Here is a 15,565-nt window from a genome sequence, read left to right on the forward strand (position 1 = left end):
CAAATTATCTTAATTAGGATTTTATACCTTATGAGAATAAGACTATTAATAAAGATGATTATTGTATATTTTAATAATTGGAATTGTACTATCCATTACCTAAAATATAAGTATTTATTATATATCTATTATAATAAATATATTAATTATGTATTAGTGGATAAAAACTGTTAACAATTATGACAACTCACCTTATGGTTCTTTATTAACCATCCATGTTACTCACAACTCAATTTTAGCTATTAAGTATCCAAAATAATAGGACACATGACCTAACAGTTAGGATAAAGTAGTCATTTTATTGGACTTATGGACTCATTTACTCAAGAAGTACATATAATCTTTCATTCATTTACTCACTTATAAAATCACATATATTTTTATTGGCTTGAGCATCGGAGAATCTTTTGCAATTTTTTTTTTATCGGCAATAAAAAATAAATAAAATAAAAATAGAACCACTTCAGGGGTGGTTCAACCCTTATACATAAAAAAGCTAAACCAGCTCCAACTAACGCCTTCCAAAAACCAAACCAACTCTTCTACCCGTTACAAAACCAAGCAAAAAACCTCAAGAAACTAACCTCGTACACTCCAAAGGAGCCAAACACCAATCAGAATAAGAAAACGAAACTAACCGGGATGTTGAAACCCAAGACCAAGCCTTTACCTGTGCCAACGCAAAGACCTCTTTCTCGTCTGCCACTCCTCTATTAAAAATTATACGATTCCTGTGGCTCCAAATCTCACTTATCACCCCAATCCAGATCGTGTTCCAAGCAACCAAACCCGTCTCCGAAGGCAAGCACAATCTAAATTGATCAAAGTTGCACATTGGTTCAATATGAGTCACAAACTGGATTCCTAGCCACTTAAAACATAAACACCAAACTCGCCAAGCAAACGAACAACCAAAGAACAGATGGCTACTCGACTCCTCTTCCTTCCCGCACAACACGCACCTCAAGCTTTCTAATCGAACCCCTCTTCTACTAAGATTGACCCTGGTAGCAAGCTTGTTTTTCAACACCCTCCAAGCCAAAACCATTGCAAAAGGAATTGCTTTACTCCTCCACAACTTCCTAAGCTCCTGCGAAGAAACTGCTTCAATATCCTTCCTGATAAGGTTGTAAGTAGAGCTAACGGTGTAAGACTGAACACCCCCACCCTTCCAAATCCACCTATCAGTCTCTCCAAGAACAACCTCAACCCCAAGCAGGAGCTGACTTAAACGATCCGCCGCCGATTTCTCCCATTCGAAAAAAGGCCTTCTCCAATCAAGTCCCCAGACCCATCTCCCATCAGACCAAGACCCAAGATCCGACAGTTTTTCATGTTTGTTAGAGCTGATTGAGAATAGTCGTGGAAAAACATTCTTCAATGCCTCACCCATCAACCAGCTATCCTTCCAGAAACAAATGTCCATCCCATTCCCAACCTTCCACTCAAAACTGTCTTCGAAACAACTCCCCCACCCCTTCGAATACCAAACTTCCTTCAAATCCTTCCACTAAAGAGAGCAACTCTTACCATTACTTGCCACCCCCAGATCTCTCCACCCCCCATACTTAGAGAAAATGATGTCCTTCCAAAGTCCTACCTCAACCGAACCCAACCTCCAAATCCACTTTTCCAACAAAGCCAAATTAAACAATCTCAAGTCTGTTATTCCAAGCCCCCCAAACTCACGAGGTTTACACACCAGGTTCCAGGACGCCCAGGCGATCTTCCTCCCTTCTGCACCCCATCCTCAAAGAAAATCCCTTTGCAACTTGATCAACTTCCTTGCCACCCCAGTAGGCAATCTGAACAAAGACATATAAAATAACGGAATAGCAGAAAGCACAGACCTAATCAGACAAATCCTCCCAGCCATCGACAAACTTCTTCCCTTCCACCTGCTTAACCTAGCCTGCACTTTCTCAATCACCCTGTTCCAAAACATACCGTGCTTGTGACTCCCTCCGACAGGCAAACCCAAGTAAATGAACGGAGGGGCCATCGTATCACACCCAAGAATTGCTGCAAATCTCTGAAGTGTGGCCTGGTCCATCCCCGTCCCTCCAATCCTACTCTTTGCAAAATTAACCCAAAACCCAAAAGATAGCTCGAAACACTGCAGGATCGCCCTGATATTAAAGACACTTTTGGTATTTGCTTCACAGAAGAACAAAGTGTCGTCTGCATACTATAACATATTTACCTTTACTTTACTCTTCCCAACCTCCAAACTGTCAATCAACTTCTTTTCCTCTGCTACCCTTATCACCCCAGCTAAACCCTCCGCCACAATAAGGAAGAGAAAAGGGGCAAGCAGGTCGCCTTGACGTAGACCCTTTCTAGGAAAGAACTCCCTAGTTGGGCTTCCGTTTACAAGGACCGACACCGAAGCTGACTCCAGGCATCCCTTTATCCATCGAATCCACCGAGCGCAGAAACCCAACCTTCTTAACATATAATATAAAAATTCCCATTTCACCGAATCGTATGCCTTCTCGTAGTCGACTTTAAAGCAGATACTTTGTTTTCTCTTTCTCTTGTACTCCTCAAGAACCTCATTTGCAATAAGCACACTATCCAGCAAACCTCTTCCTTCTATAAAAGTCGACTGTCTTATGTCAATAATTTTTCCAATCACCTTTTTCAGGCGCAAGGAGAGCGCCTTTGAGATGATCTTATACAGGCAACCTACTAATGAGATAGGTCTAAACTCCTTCAACTGTTGAGGATTTTCAACTTTTGGAATCAAACAAAGAAACAACGCATTTGATCCTCTTGGCCAACATCCAAAATCAGCAAAGTCCTTTACTGCGTTCATCACATCCTTCTTCACAATGTCCCAACAAGATTTTAAAAAACCAAAGTTAAACCCGTCGGGACCAGGACTTTTTGAACTATCACACCCCCAGATCGCATCTCTTTCGAGAAAACGCTGACTAACATAGCGTTATCAGCTTCCGATATGGTATTGAACCTGACATTATCCAAAGTGACCTGACAAACATCGTTCCGGGCAAACCTTTCTTCAAAATACTTACGAACCTTATCCTTTACCTCCTCCTTATCATCACACCATTTATTATTGTCAAAAAATCCATGTAACTGATTCCTTGCCCTCCTCCACTTAACTGCAGAATGAAAGAACTTTGTATTGTGATCCCCCTGCTTTATCCAATTCTGCTTTGCTTTCTGAAATAAGATCGCCTCTTGTTTGGATCTGGACTCAGATAGTTGAGCAAATAGAGACTTTCTTTCATCCCTTTCTGATTCCAACAACCTGTCTTCGTCGTCACGAGAATCTAACTCGTCTAACCTTTTCTGGATTTTCTTACTAGCCTGATTCACATCTCCGAATACTTCCCTATTCCACACCTTTAGGTCTGCTTTTAACTTTTTCAGCTTCTCTTTAAACACAAAAATTCCCCCTCCCGTCACCTTGTAAGCAGACCAGCTCGAACTCACAAACTCCTTGAACCTACGATCCTTTAGCCAAACATTCAAAAACCTAAACGGCTTCGGACCCCAATCCACTGACACCTCCTTCAGAATAACAACACAATGATCCGAGATTGATCTATTGAAGACAAATTGCTGGCTGTTTGGCCACACCTCCAACCACTCCTTGGAAACCAACACCCTGTCAATCCTGCTTTTCACCAAACCATTGGGTTTGAACCAAGTAAACTTCCTGCCCACCAACGGAATATCAACCAACTCAGAGCTTTCAATGAAATCATTAAACCCCTTTATTTCTCTAGAGTAATCCGAGCACGACACCAAACTCTTCCTTTCCTCCTGCCTTCTTATACAATTAAAGTCTTCAATGATGCACCAAGCCTTCGATAACTGACCCTGTCTGATACAACTGATCTCGTTCCACATCTCCTTCTTCTCCCGAAAAGATCTTGAACAATAAATGTTCACGATGGTTACTTGGGTTCCAAAACCCCTCTTCCAAACCCCTTCTAACACTGAAAAGTTCCTACCATTCTTGAAACTGGACAACTGAAAAACCTTATTACTCCACATCGTAATCACCTGCTTTATTAACTGCTTTGTTTTCCACCCAATCCACTTCGTTAGTTCCCCAAAAAAGACACACCTTTTCCCTACTAAAATCCGAACACTTTGTCTCTTGTAAACACACCATGTCCACCTGCTCCCTACTGATCAAATCCCTAACATAATTATTTTTTACCGCCCCGCCTACCCCTCTGATATTCAGACTAAGAATCTTCATTAACAAACTTGCTCCTCTCTTTCCACATTCTTCTCGTAGTCACCCCGCCTTGATTAGATAACGAATAAATACCATCTAAAACTACCTCTTCTCGATCGGCGAGCGAAAACCCAGATTCTTTCCCTACTCCCCAGACACTTGCAGCCAAATTCTTATCTGTCTTCACCCAAAAAAATCCTGTTACAATTCTCAATTGCGCTATCAGAAGTGAAAAGTGAATTCGACGAGCTGCCTGTTTGATGAACCAAAAACACATGTTCCACTTAGGACTATCTTCCTACGACTTCTCCATCCAAACCCGTCACCCTGCCCTCCGTATCTCCGTTGTTGCCTCCACCTTCCACTTCATCTTCCTTACCCGCCCCCAAATCCTCTAATAGTCCTCCTGGAGGGAGGGCACACCCACCATCTCTCGACTTAGACATCTCTGACCTCCTTGCCCCCTCTGCATCAACCAGCTTTTCAGGATCTACCGGTCCACTGTCATTCAAACCTTGGACTACTGGAGACTTTGGGATGTCCTTTACAGTTGCTACTGAACTCCCGTCGACTCCGTCTCTAATCACACTGGTCCCAGACTGTTCCAAATCGTTCAAAGAAGGACATATCCCTACCGAATTAGCGACCCTACTCACTGAACTCGTCTGTCTTGAGACGCTCCCGACTTCTCTTTCTTCTTCTTCGTGACAACCATCCTGGACATTCAAATTCTCTTTGCACGGCTTCATAAATGCACTTTGGCACTTTAAATCCCCCACCACTCCTTTCACACTTAGAACTCCGTTTTCCATGCACCTAATCATAGGGGGACACACTTTTAAAGAAGCGGACCCACCATCATTAATTTCCTGCACTCCTACTTCTTGAAATGGCTCTTGAGGTGGCGCTTGAAAAGACGCTTCAGCGCTCACATTCCCTCTCAACGTGCACCTACTTTCACCTACCCCTCCATTACTCCTTGCCTTATCATTCGCTGACTTGGGCTCCTTGGAACTAGCCACCTCCACGTAGGAATCCACTATCTCTATCTTTGAAAAGCTAAGAGAATCGTGCCCACCCACTAACTCCACTCTCTCTCTCAAAGAAATATCGTGCACATTCATTGGCCCTCTTAAATTATCTTGAAACCATCCTTCACGCCCCTTACCAAGACAAACCGGGTCCACCATGCCCTGGACCGTCTCTTCCAACTCCAAGCCTCCTTCCCCGGCGGCACCCACACCTCCGTCTCCGGCCAACCCAAGCTCCGACCCCACTGAATCGCACAAGCTTGCACCTACGCTTCCGTCATCGGAGCTAGCTTCGGTGTCTACCTCTGAAGCTCCGCCATTCCACTTGCCAAGATTCCGCTCCGGGACGGACATCTCTTCAACAACCTTACACGACCTACCATTGATGCACAACTCCTTCTCCATATTGACTGCTGATCTGACCGATGTTTTAACTATAAACCGAGCAAACTCCACTATTTCTCTTCTCTCAGTTGCTTCGTCGACCTCCATCACCTCTCCCACCACGACCCCTATTTTGGAAAAGATGTGTTTGCACCAGAACTGTAGCGGGATTCCACTGCATCGTATCCATGCAAAACGTTCTTTTAGTTCGAAAGAACCATCCCAGGGGGTAACCGCCGAGAACGCTTCGTCGAACCAAGACCTGTTGTCTGCAATGATCTTCTTCAGACTACCTCCATCATCGCATGACAGCAGAACGAACCTACCACCAAGATATCTTACTTTGACTAGGCTGAAACCTCCCAACACAAAGCTCTCCTTAATCACTTGCAGGCTTGGAAGCTCTTTCAAACTACCAACGTAGCATCCTTCTAACCAATCGTCTTGTTCTACCTCCACTGTAACCTGAGAATCAACGTCGCCCCCCAAAGACCTACCCGCAATCTCGCCTGTTCCAAGCTTTCCTGCCCCCCCCCCCCCCCCAAACCACTTGAGCGAACGAAACCTGCTCCATTTGCTTCCCCTTCCCACTCGTTGTGCTCGTCATTAGGTTCCTCCCTAATTTGGACCCTTCATTCCTTTGCTTCCTTGAACCATCCTTCCTCTGATATTTGGGAAGGTTCACCTGCATCTTCCAAGTGCCAATCCAGATTGCACTCAATTCTCTTTCCAGGGAAAGAACATCCTTCACACCCTAGAACCTTACAAAACCAAACTTCCTATTCCTTGCGTTGAGCTTTCTTGAAACAAAGACATCCATAACCCTTCCCCACCTTTGGAAAACCTTCCAAAGATCTCTCTCCATGAAATGCTCGGGGAAGTTAGTAAAGAAAAACGAAGTGTCCGCCATTGTCGAAAGTTAACAAACAGCCTTTACTTACTCCGACCACCGTGTTCCTCTGGTTACTCATACATCATAACCCTTGATAATAACCTTTTGTTTGATAGCAATTAGCTACCAAAAGTTTGTGTGTGTGTGGTAGTGGATGATTGTCTATTTGTGGTAGAAGATGTGTGTCAATTGGAATGAAGTTTTAGTAATTAGTTATGATGTGTTCTTATCTTTTGCAAATGTCCCACCAATCAGTAGGACAACTCAAAAACTCACAATACTCTCACACATACCTCGAAAGAAGGGCAACTCATCCTTGATAAGAATTTGCAGTTATACATAAAAATTATTACACACGAATATGCAGTTATACATACAAATTATTACCACATATACAAATCTATATGTAAATTACTTTGAATTTCTATCAGCATTACATATGAATTATTCTTCATAGAAACAATTTCATAAGTACAAATCAGCATTACTTACGAATTATTTTAAATTAATAATAATAATATTAATAATAATAATAATAAATTTATTATTATTATTTAATAATAATAATAATAATAATCTTAATGATAATAAGAATAATAGAATCATAATGAACACACTCTATATTATAGTGGTTGAATGTTGTATGTTTACTTATGAGATTTGGGTTTTATTCTCTCTAAGAACATATTATTAACATTAATAATATTAATAATTTACCTATGAATTATTTGGAATTTTTTTCGTAGGTAATCGATTTTGACCTATGAATTTTAAGTGTTTTTTACAAAATCTGGTCATAATGCTTATTTGGCCTAGTTAACTAAGTTCGTAATTTTAATTGTTTGAAAAACCATTTTATAAATTAGGTTGTAGGTAAAAACTATGATACACACAGGTGAGAAATTAGATGCTAGATTTTTTCTTACTGAGAATCGAGTTAAAATAAATGTCATGGATTTGCATAATTGAACTTGTAGCCCTCAGAGAGAACTGGAAGGAATAATAAAATCAATCTATAAGATCTCTTTTATCATTTATATTATATATATATATAATTTAATATGATAGAAGTAAATTTTTTATTTTTATTAGTCTTACACTATCTTTATATATTTAAATAAATTTTTTGTGCAATTGTCTACGCTTGTATATCTTGTTGGGTATGAAGTCAAGACCAATTGGGTTGAGCTGATAAGACACCATGTACACAGTTGAAGCGCAGGTGAACATTGTTCCGTGACTTCAAGTGGGAGATTGTTGGGTATGAAGTCAGGACCAATTGGTTGGGCTGACTAGGCACCATGTTTAGTGGGTGGGCTTAATCATTGTGTCCCTTTTATAATCTCTATTTAAAGAGATCATTGTACTTGTAATTGGTGTGCAACAGGATATAATGAAAACCTAATAGTTGCCCATGTGGATGTAGGTTGCAGTTGGTGACCGAACCACGTTAAATCATGTGTTGTTTATTTTCTGCAGTTGATTTGTGATTATGTGTGTTGTTTCCGCGTGCGTTTTTCCCATCAAGTGGTATCAAGAGCTTTGGTTCGTTTACACACTAGAGATCCGATCAGCAAAAATTCATCGACGAGATGTGAAAATTGCGGCTGCAATAGCATCCCAAAGTTAGGGTTTGGCAGAAGCGGCAGCAGCGTCCCAAAGCTAGGGTTTCGCAGGGCCTGCAGTAGCGTCCCAAAGTTAGGGTTTCACATAGGTAGCACCAACATCCCAAAGCTAGGGTTTCGTAGGGCGGCAACGACATCCCAAAGTTAGGGTTGCATGTGCGTTCTGCAGGTGTTCTGGTCTGAGACGGCACAGAGTGCAGTGCGACGGTGGTGGTGTGGAGCGCCAGTGCAGTGGGGACTGCGACCAGGTCTGTTGGTGAGTGATTTTGGGTGGTGCAATTTTTGTGGTCTTGATTTTTAAAAAAAGATTGTTAAGATCTGAAATTAGTTGTACCGAGTATCTCGACTAGTCGTTTGAGATGGCAGAAGACGAGAAGTTCCGAATTAAAAATTCGATGGTACAAATTTCAGTTGGTGGAAAATGAAAATTGAGGATTTGCGAGTTCAGTTACTGAGCACATCAATAAAACGAATTCGATCTTAGCTAGACTTATGTCAGTGGGCATTAAGTTCGATGATGAAGTTCAAACTTTACTACTGTTATTATCTTTGCTTGACAGTTGGTCCGGAACGGTTACAGAAGTTACCAGTTCAGCGGGATCCGATGGATTCACTTTTGAGAAAATTCGTGATCTCATTCTTAGCGAGGATGTCCGAAGAAGGAGTTCTGGGGAATTATCTAGTGAATCGATATATGTCATTAGAGGTACGGAAAATACCAGATATAGTGGGACCAAGAACAAAAGAAGGAGTCAGTCAAAGACTCGAGATTGCTCAAGTGTAACATGTTGGAACTGCAAGGAGGTAGGGCATTTCAGGAATCAATGCCCAAATGATAAATAAGTCAACATTGCAGAAGACTTCGCGGACGAGGACGTTTTAGTATGTTGTGCGGATAGCAGTGTGGATTCCTAGGTCATGGAATCTGAAGCATTGCAGAATCTAGTTATTGGAGACTTTGGAAAGGTAAGACTAGCAGACAACAGAACTCTTGATGTTATGGGCATGGGTGACATAGTGTTGAAGATACCAGTTTGTTTATGGACTTTGAAGGATGTCAGAGTTGTTCCAAGCTTGAGGAAAAGTTTGATTCCTGTTAAGCAGTTGGACGAACAGGGACATGAAGTGAAGTTCGGAAATCAGCAGTGGAAGGTCGTCAAGGGAAATCTTGGCATGGCATGCGGAAGAAAGAGAGGTTCGTTGTATATAGTCGGATTACCGTGTCTAAGGGAGTGACCATCCCAGTTCAGAAGATAAACAAAGTTCAGTTCACAGAATCTCGTGGGCAGAAGAGGGTTGCATTTACAAGAGAGAAACCCAGAGCCACAGGTCAGATTCAGGATGAACGAGCATGGGTTGTGCTTCAGCTGAGGTTCCTAGACGACAGTGGGTTAGGAGAACCAGTATTCCAGCGGTTGAAACTTCTTCAGAAAATTTCTTGTTGAATATGGAGAGTGTTTGTTCTCAGGTTGTTCCAGGATCCGGCAGTTCTTGTAAGTGGGAGTCGGTAGGAACAGAGAACGGGTCAGTGACTAACGTGTTGAAACTCAGGGGAGTTTTAACGAAGTCTTCAAAATGATTAAGAAGGCTGGTGGCAACTAGAGGTGGAACATTGAGTTCCGTCGACATATTACAGAAGTACATGTACATAGTTGAAGCACAGGTGAACATTGTTCCGTGACTTCAAGTGGGAGATTGTTGGGTATGAAGTCAAGACCAATTGGTTTGGGCTGACAAGACACCATGTACATAGTTGAAGCGCAGGTGAACATTGTTCCGTGGCTTCAAGTGGGAGATTGTTGGGTATGAAGTCATGACCAATTGGTTGGGCTGACTAGGCACCATGTTTAGTGGGTGGGCTTAATCATTGTGTCCCTTTTATAATCTCTATTTAAAGAGATCATTGTACTTGTAATTGGTGTGCACCAGGATATAATGAAAACCTAATAGTTGTCCGTGTGGATGTAGGTTGCAGTTGGCGACCAAACCACGTTAAATCATGTGTTGTTTATTTTCTGCAGTTGATTTGTGATTGTGTGTATTGCTTCCGCGTGCATTTTTCCCATCATATCTTACACTATTTTTGCTTATTGTTTAATTGGTAAGGGTATCAAGTGGAATTTTTTGCACTATCTTATATTTTAAACAGTGTGAATTATAAAAGAAATAAAAATTTTAAAACTAAAAAATTAACGACATGTAAGTTTGATTTTTTTTCATTGTGAATAAAAATCCGGAAAAAGTAAAGTTAATTATTTTCGGATAATAAATAATTTTTTAAAATATTTATTCTTGTTTTAAAAGAAATAACCAACTAACAATTGTTTTTTCAAATATCTTTATTTATTTTTTGAGAAAATAAATATTTAAAAAATTATATTAATTTTACATATTTAATTAAAGATAAATCGTCTTAGGAGGGATGTTATGGGAGCAAGTAATTAACTCTGAATCCAAATTTGGTTTCAAAATTCATTCTTTTTTTTAAAAAACAAAATAGTTTTCTATAATGATTTTCGTAGACCCATGATAAGTTTGGTTGTGACCGTCTAAATAAAAAAAAAAAACTCAATCGCAATTTCTTTTTTGCATCTTTTAGTGAACTTTTATAGAGGAATGAATGAAAAGATCTCAATATTGGAAGTGACCATGGTGGGAGGAAGGAATCACTAGTGGTGTGCACATCCCATAATAATGGAGTGGTAATGAAGGGAAAGGAGTGATAGTGTGAGAGGAGAATTGGGAGATAACAACACTTGAGAGGAACGAAAAAGGCAACATCTAGCTACACTTGTGGGGAAGGTGGCTAGATGAGGCAAGCAAGAACTGTAATATAAGGTTGCAAGGAAGAAGTGTAAGAGAAGACACATGTTGGTACCCTAATAAAAGATACTTGGTATCGGTTATGTTCTTAACTAACTAATGTGTAAAATAGATATTATATCAATTGTACAAATAACTCATAATATTTACATTTATTGTCAACTACAATAATAACTAATTAGTTTGTGCATAAAATAGATATTACATAAATTCATATATAAAAAAAGTTAATATATAGATTTCTATATAAAACTTATTTTCTACATGTTTTACCAATGAGGTAGAATATGATTCTAATATTTACGAAATTATAATTTATGATTTAATACTAATCATAATTATATAAGTTATTTCTCATTAAAAAAATAATCAAAACATTATTCTTTGAAAATCATACCGATCAAACAAAAGTATACTATACAAAAGAAACACCACTTAGTTGTTTCTCGTAAACAAAGAGACTCGTGGACCCTGCTATATTTTACTGTAGGATTAATTTGTATATGGGTTGGGAGTACCGTAATATTCTTATTAATTTCAATTTTTATTATCAATAAAAAAGATATAATAAAAATAATGTTAAGTATGAAAGGATAACATGCACGTACAACCATGAGTAAACAAAATACCACATAACAATAAATGAAGAAGAAAAATCAAGCATGTATCACTATCGTGTGAGCAGGATTTGCTCAAGAAGGTATCTTATCTAACAAGAGTTACCTAAGAATGCCAAAAATTTCAGGGACACTTGTGTTTTAAAATCATTATATGAATTAATGAAATTATTATATATCTTTCTTTTATCTATACTTTCTCCTTCTTTCGACTTGTTGGGTGTATTATCTATATCGTGTTTTGCCTTTTACCTTTCAAATCCAGTTATTTCATAACAATGTGGTTGTAAATGTTAGAAAATTATGTAACATTATAATATGACTCATGTGAAATAGATTTTGAGTCTTGGACTTGAATGTGATTTAATAATATGAAAATGTCTATTGGTTAATCTGAGAGGTTATATATATATATATATATATATATATATATATATATTATGAAACTGAATGAAAACCTAATATGATGGATATTGGAAAACATTAAGAAAATAAGGTTATGTCTCTACAAAGAAATTGTCTTATTGTTGGCCATCAAGAAAGAGTGTGATAAGAACATAATTGTCAAGACATAGATAAAGATACAATTTCAAGATTGGAGGAATCTGATCCATTAATAGCAAATGCAACAAATGTAAATTGTATTCAAACAAACAATTAATACAATTTTTGACCACACATATCACTGGGTTTTCTTAGGATTTCAAATCAAAATTTAAAATTTAAAAACAGATTTGCCTAGTGTTTGTCAGAGAGAAAACAATCGGTTGTTTCGAGAAAACAATCGGTTGAATTTCTGCACTAATGAAAACAAACAAATTTTCAATTTCTCATGCAGTATACAATCATTAACAATTTTCACAAGATATCAATTGTATAATGAAAAGATGGAATACAAAGTAATTACAAACCAGTCATAGAGTATATTCAACGAATTGGATTTTAAGAAACAATGTTTTTTAACAAAGAGAAGAATAAGAACATCATCTTCAGATTTCAGATTACACAAATGTAGGTAGTTTATGAAATCAGAATAAGACTTTGATATGTACAAAGATCTTCATAAGGTCCTGTCCTTTTTGAACCTTCAAGCTAAGTCAGAATTCTGCAAAATAGAACTTGTCAAATCACAAGGTTTGATCCCTTAAAAAAATTGGGACCTTTTGTGTTAGACTTGTCTTTAGAACCATCAATACATCTCGGAATCCATTTAAAGATGCCTTTAGGCACAAGAGATTTACGAAACCTGCAGTACCTAACAGAATGACCTTTCTTCATGCAATAGAAGCATGTAACAACCGGTTGAAACGATCTTTTAACCGATTGTTTTTCCGGTACAAATGTAAAAGGTTTTGAAATCCCATTTCCCTTGCTTGATGGATAAAAACCTAAACCAACTTTTCCAAAAACACAAGTTTGAGATGCAAGAACACCTTCAAAGTTGGATTTCCTAGTTGTAAGCTTATCCAAAGGTTTTAAAAGATAGTGAATCTTTCTTTCAAGATTTTCACAATTTCACAAAATTTTGATTTACTACAGCTAGTAGAGTTTTTATAAATAAAGTCAAGATTTTCAAAATCTTCTTTTGTGTTTTTCTACTCTTATTCATGAGATTTGAATTTTTTTTCCAACCAGTTATTTAGACCTTTCAACCGGTTAAGAGAAAGTGTCAATCGGTTGGCTTCTTCATGAGTTTCATTAAAAGCATCAAGCAATTGATAGTAATTGTTACCTTTACTTGAGGATGTAGAACTCATGCTACTTGATACTGAAGCTTTAACGCACAAATTTTCTTATTCATCACCTGAAGAGCTTGAGGATGAGACTTCATTATCATCCCATGCTACATAGGCCTTCTTGGCTTTTCCCTTCTTCTCCTTCTTGAAGTTTGCCTTTTCTTTGACTTCATTATTGGGACATTCAGCCTTGATATGACCATGTTCTCCACAGCCATAACAAGTGTATTTGTTAACAATAAATTCATTACGTTTTTTAAAACCATACCTCTTTGAAGCTTGTCTTTTCTTCAAGAACTTTTTGAATTGTCTTGATAACAAACTTATGTTTTCTTCATCACTTCCACTTGTGTCTGGTTGCTGCTTGTGATTGCAGGCTTTGAGAGCTATGCTCTTGTTGTGCTTTCCTCACTTTCTTGGACAACAAGCCTATTTATTTCAAGCTCATGTTCTCTAAGCTTACCAAACAGAGATGCAACAAACATTGAGGTGAGATCCTTTGATTCTAAGATGGCAGTAACCTTTGGTTGTCTTGTTCTATCAAGACATTTCATTATCTTGATGTTTAACTCCTCTTTATCAAAAGTCTTACCAAGACTGATCAAGTGATTCACAATGTGAGAAAACCTTTTCTGCACATCACAGATGGATTCTCCCTTCTGCATTCTGAAGAGTTCATACTCTTGAATCAGAGCATGCTTCCAGGCACGCTTGGCATCACTTGTCCCTTCATGTGCGACCTCCAAAATGTCCCACATTTCCTTTGTTGAGCTGCATTGTGATACCCTGAAAAATTCATCACTACTCAAAGCAGAGGTTATAATGTTTTTGGCAATCCAATCAAACTTGGCTTTCTTATTTTCAGCCTTAGTCCAATCAGATAAAGGTTTATCAACTAAAGCATAATCTTTTTTGACTTGAGGAACAAAAGAACCTTTTTCAATTGCTTCTCAAATACCTTTATCAGTTGAATATATAAAGATTTTCATTATAACCTTCCAAAACTGGTAATTAACCCCACAATATAGTGGTGGCCTGTTTATGGAAGCACCTTCCCCAAAAGGCATTTTGTTAACAATCAAAAAGATTTTTTAGAAAAACAGAAACATGAACTTGAGTATTTTTTAAGAACCTAGCTCTTGATGCCAATTGTAAGAATTGATGGCTTAAACAAGAAGGGGGTGAATTATTTTATGAAAGATTTTCGCAAAGACTTTATTTAGAATGAATCTTTATCAAATAATCCAGATAAGCAGTTAAGAAAAGCAATTAAACAATCCAACAGAAACAAATATCAGAATTTTAACCAGTTAAACCTTCGTTTTAATCGGTTGTTTATACCAGCAGCAGAAATGAATTGATCAAACAATTATGGAGAGTTTGAGAGAATGAGAGATTTACATAATAGGTTTATATTGGTTCACTCACACATAGCTACATCCAGTTCTCAGAAAACCTTTGAGTTCCACTAGTAATCAAACCAGATTACAACACACACCATAAAGAGGTGACTTTGAATCCCACAAAGCTCACTCACCCTCTTTGCGCCAGCACACACCTCAAGCCAGAATCACACTGGCTTTACAGGATTTTACAAACACATTTACAATATCAAAGTACAATTACAAGAAACTAAGTAAGGGTAGAAAACACCTGGAATTATAGAAAACCAGAAGCCCTATGACCAATACTTGCACCATAGCAAAGCTTAAAAGCAATCTTGCTAATCTTGAAAAACTTCTTTAAAAAACATATCGTAATCTCTCTTTTTGATCTCAAATCAGTGTGTAAAACCTCTGTAAAAAATTTGAAAGAAGGCTATATTTATAGCTTTTGAAATCTAGTTGTTTAAGGCAATTTAACATAACCAAAACAATTTTGATCTCACTCAAAACAATTAAAACAGGTTTTCAAAAAACTGTTAGAACAACACACATTTAACCGGTTGAAACCACGATTTAACCGGTTGAATGGGTCATGTAGTTACATAACCAATTCAAAAAAGAGTTTCAAAACCTCTGTGTCAGCTAAGGGACAAACAACAAATTGTCTCGACAATTTAACCGGTTGTTTTCCCTTTGCATGGAAAAACACTTTGTTTAATTAAACAAATTTGATTAGGCTTTGTGCAAGGATTAAGAACTTATCTTAACAAAGATTCTAAACACTAAAACTAAACCCAGCCACAAAAAGCAACACAACTTCATCTTTTTCTTGGATTTGAAACATCAAAGCTCC

The 15,565-nt window shown here is 38.1% G+C and overlaps 1 protein-coding gene across 1 annotated transcript; it reads right to left on the reverse strand.

Annotated features, from left to right (window-relative positions):
- Nucleotides 1–571: 571 nt before the first annotated feature.
- Nucleotides 572–1,426, reverse strand: LOC137838847 (uncharacterized). Its single transcript, XM_068648063.2, has 2 exons — nt 963–1,426; nt 572–812 (listed from the first exon to the last, which is right to left on the reverse strand). The coding sequence occupies exons 1-2, from the start codon at nt 1,424–1,426 to the stop codon at nt 572–574; spliced, it is 705 nt and encodes a 234-aa protein (XP_068504164.2).
- Nucleotides 1,427–15,565: the final 14,139 nt, after the last annotated feature.

This window comes from Phaseolus vulgaris, chromosome 4 (genome assembly GCF_051622355.1).
Source record: "Phaseolus vulgaris cultivar YP4 chromosome 4, ASM5162235v1, whole genome shotgun sequence".
Lineage (NCBI taxonomy): Eukaryota > Viridiplantae > Streptophyta > Magnoliopsida > Fabales > Fabaceae > Phaseolus > Phaseolus vulgaris.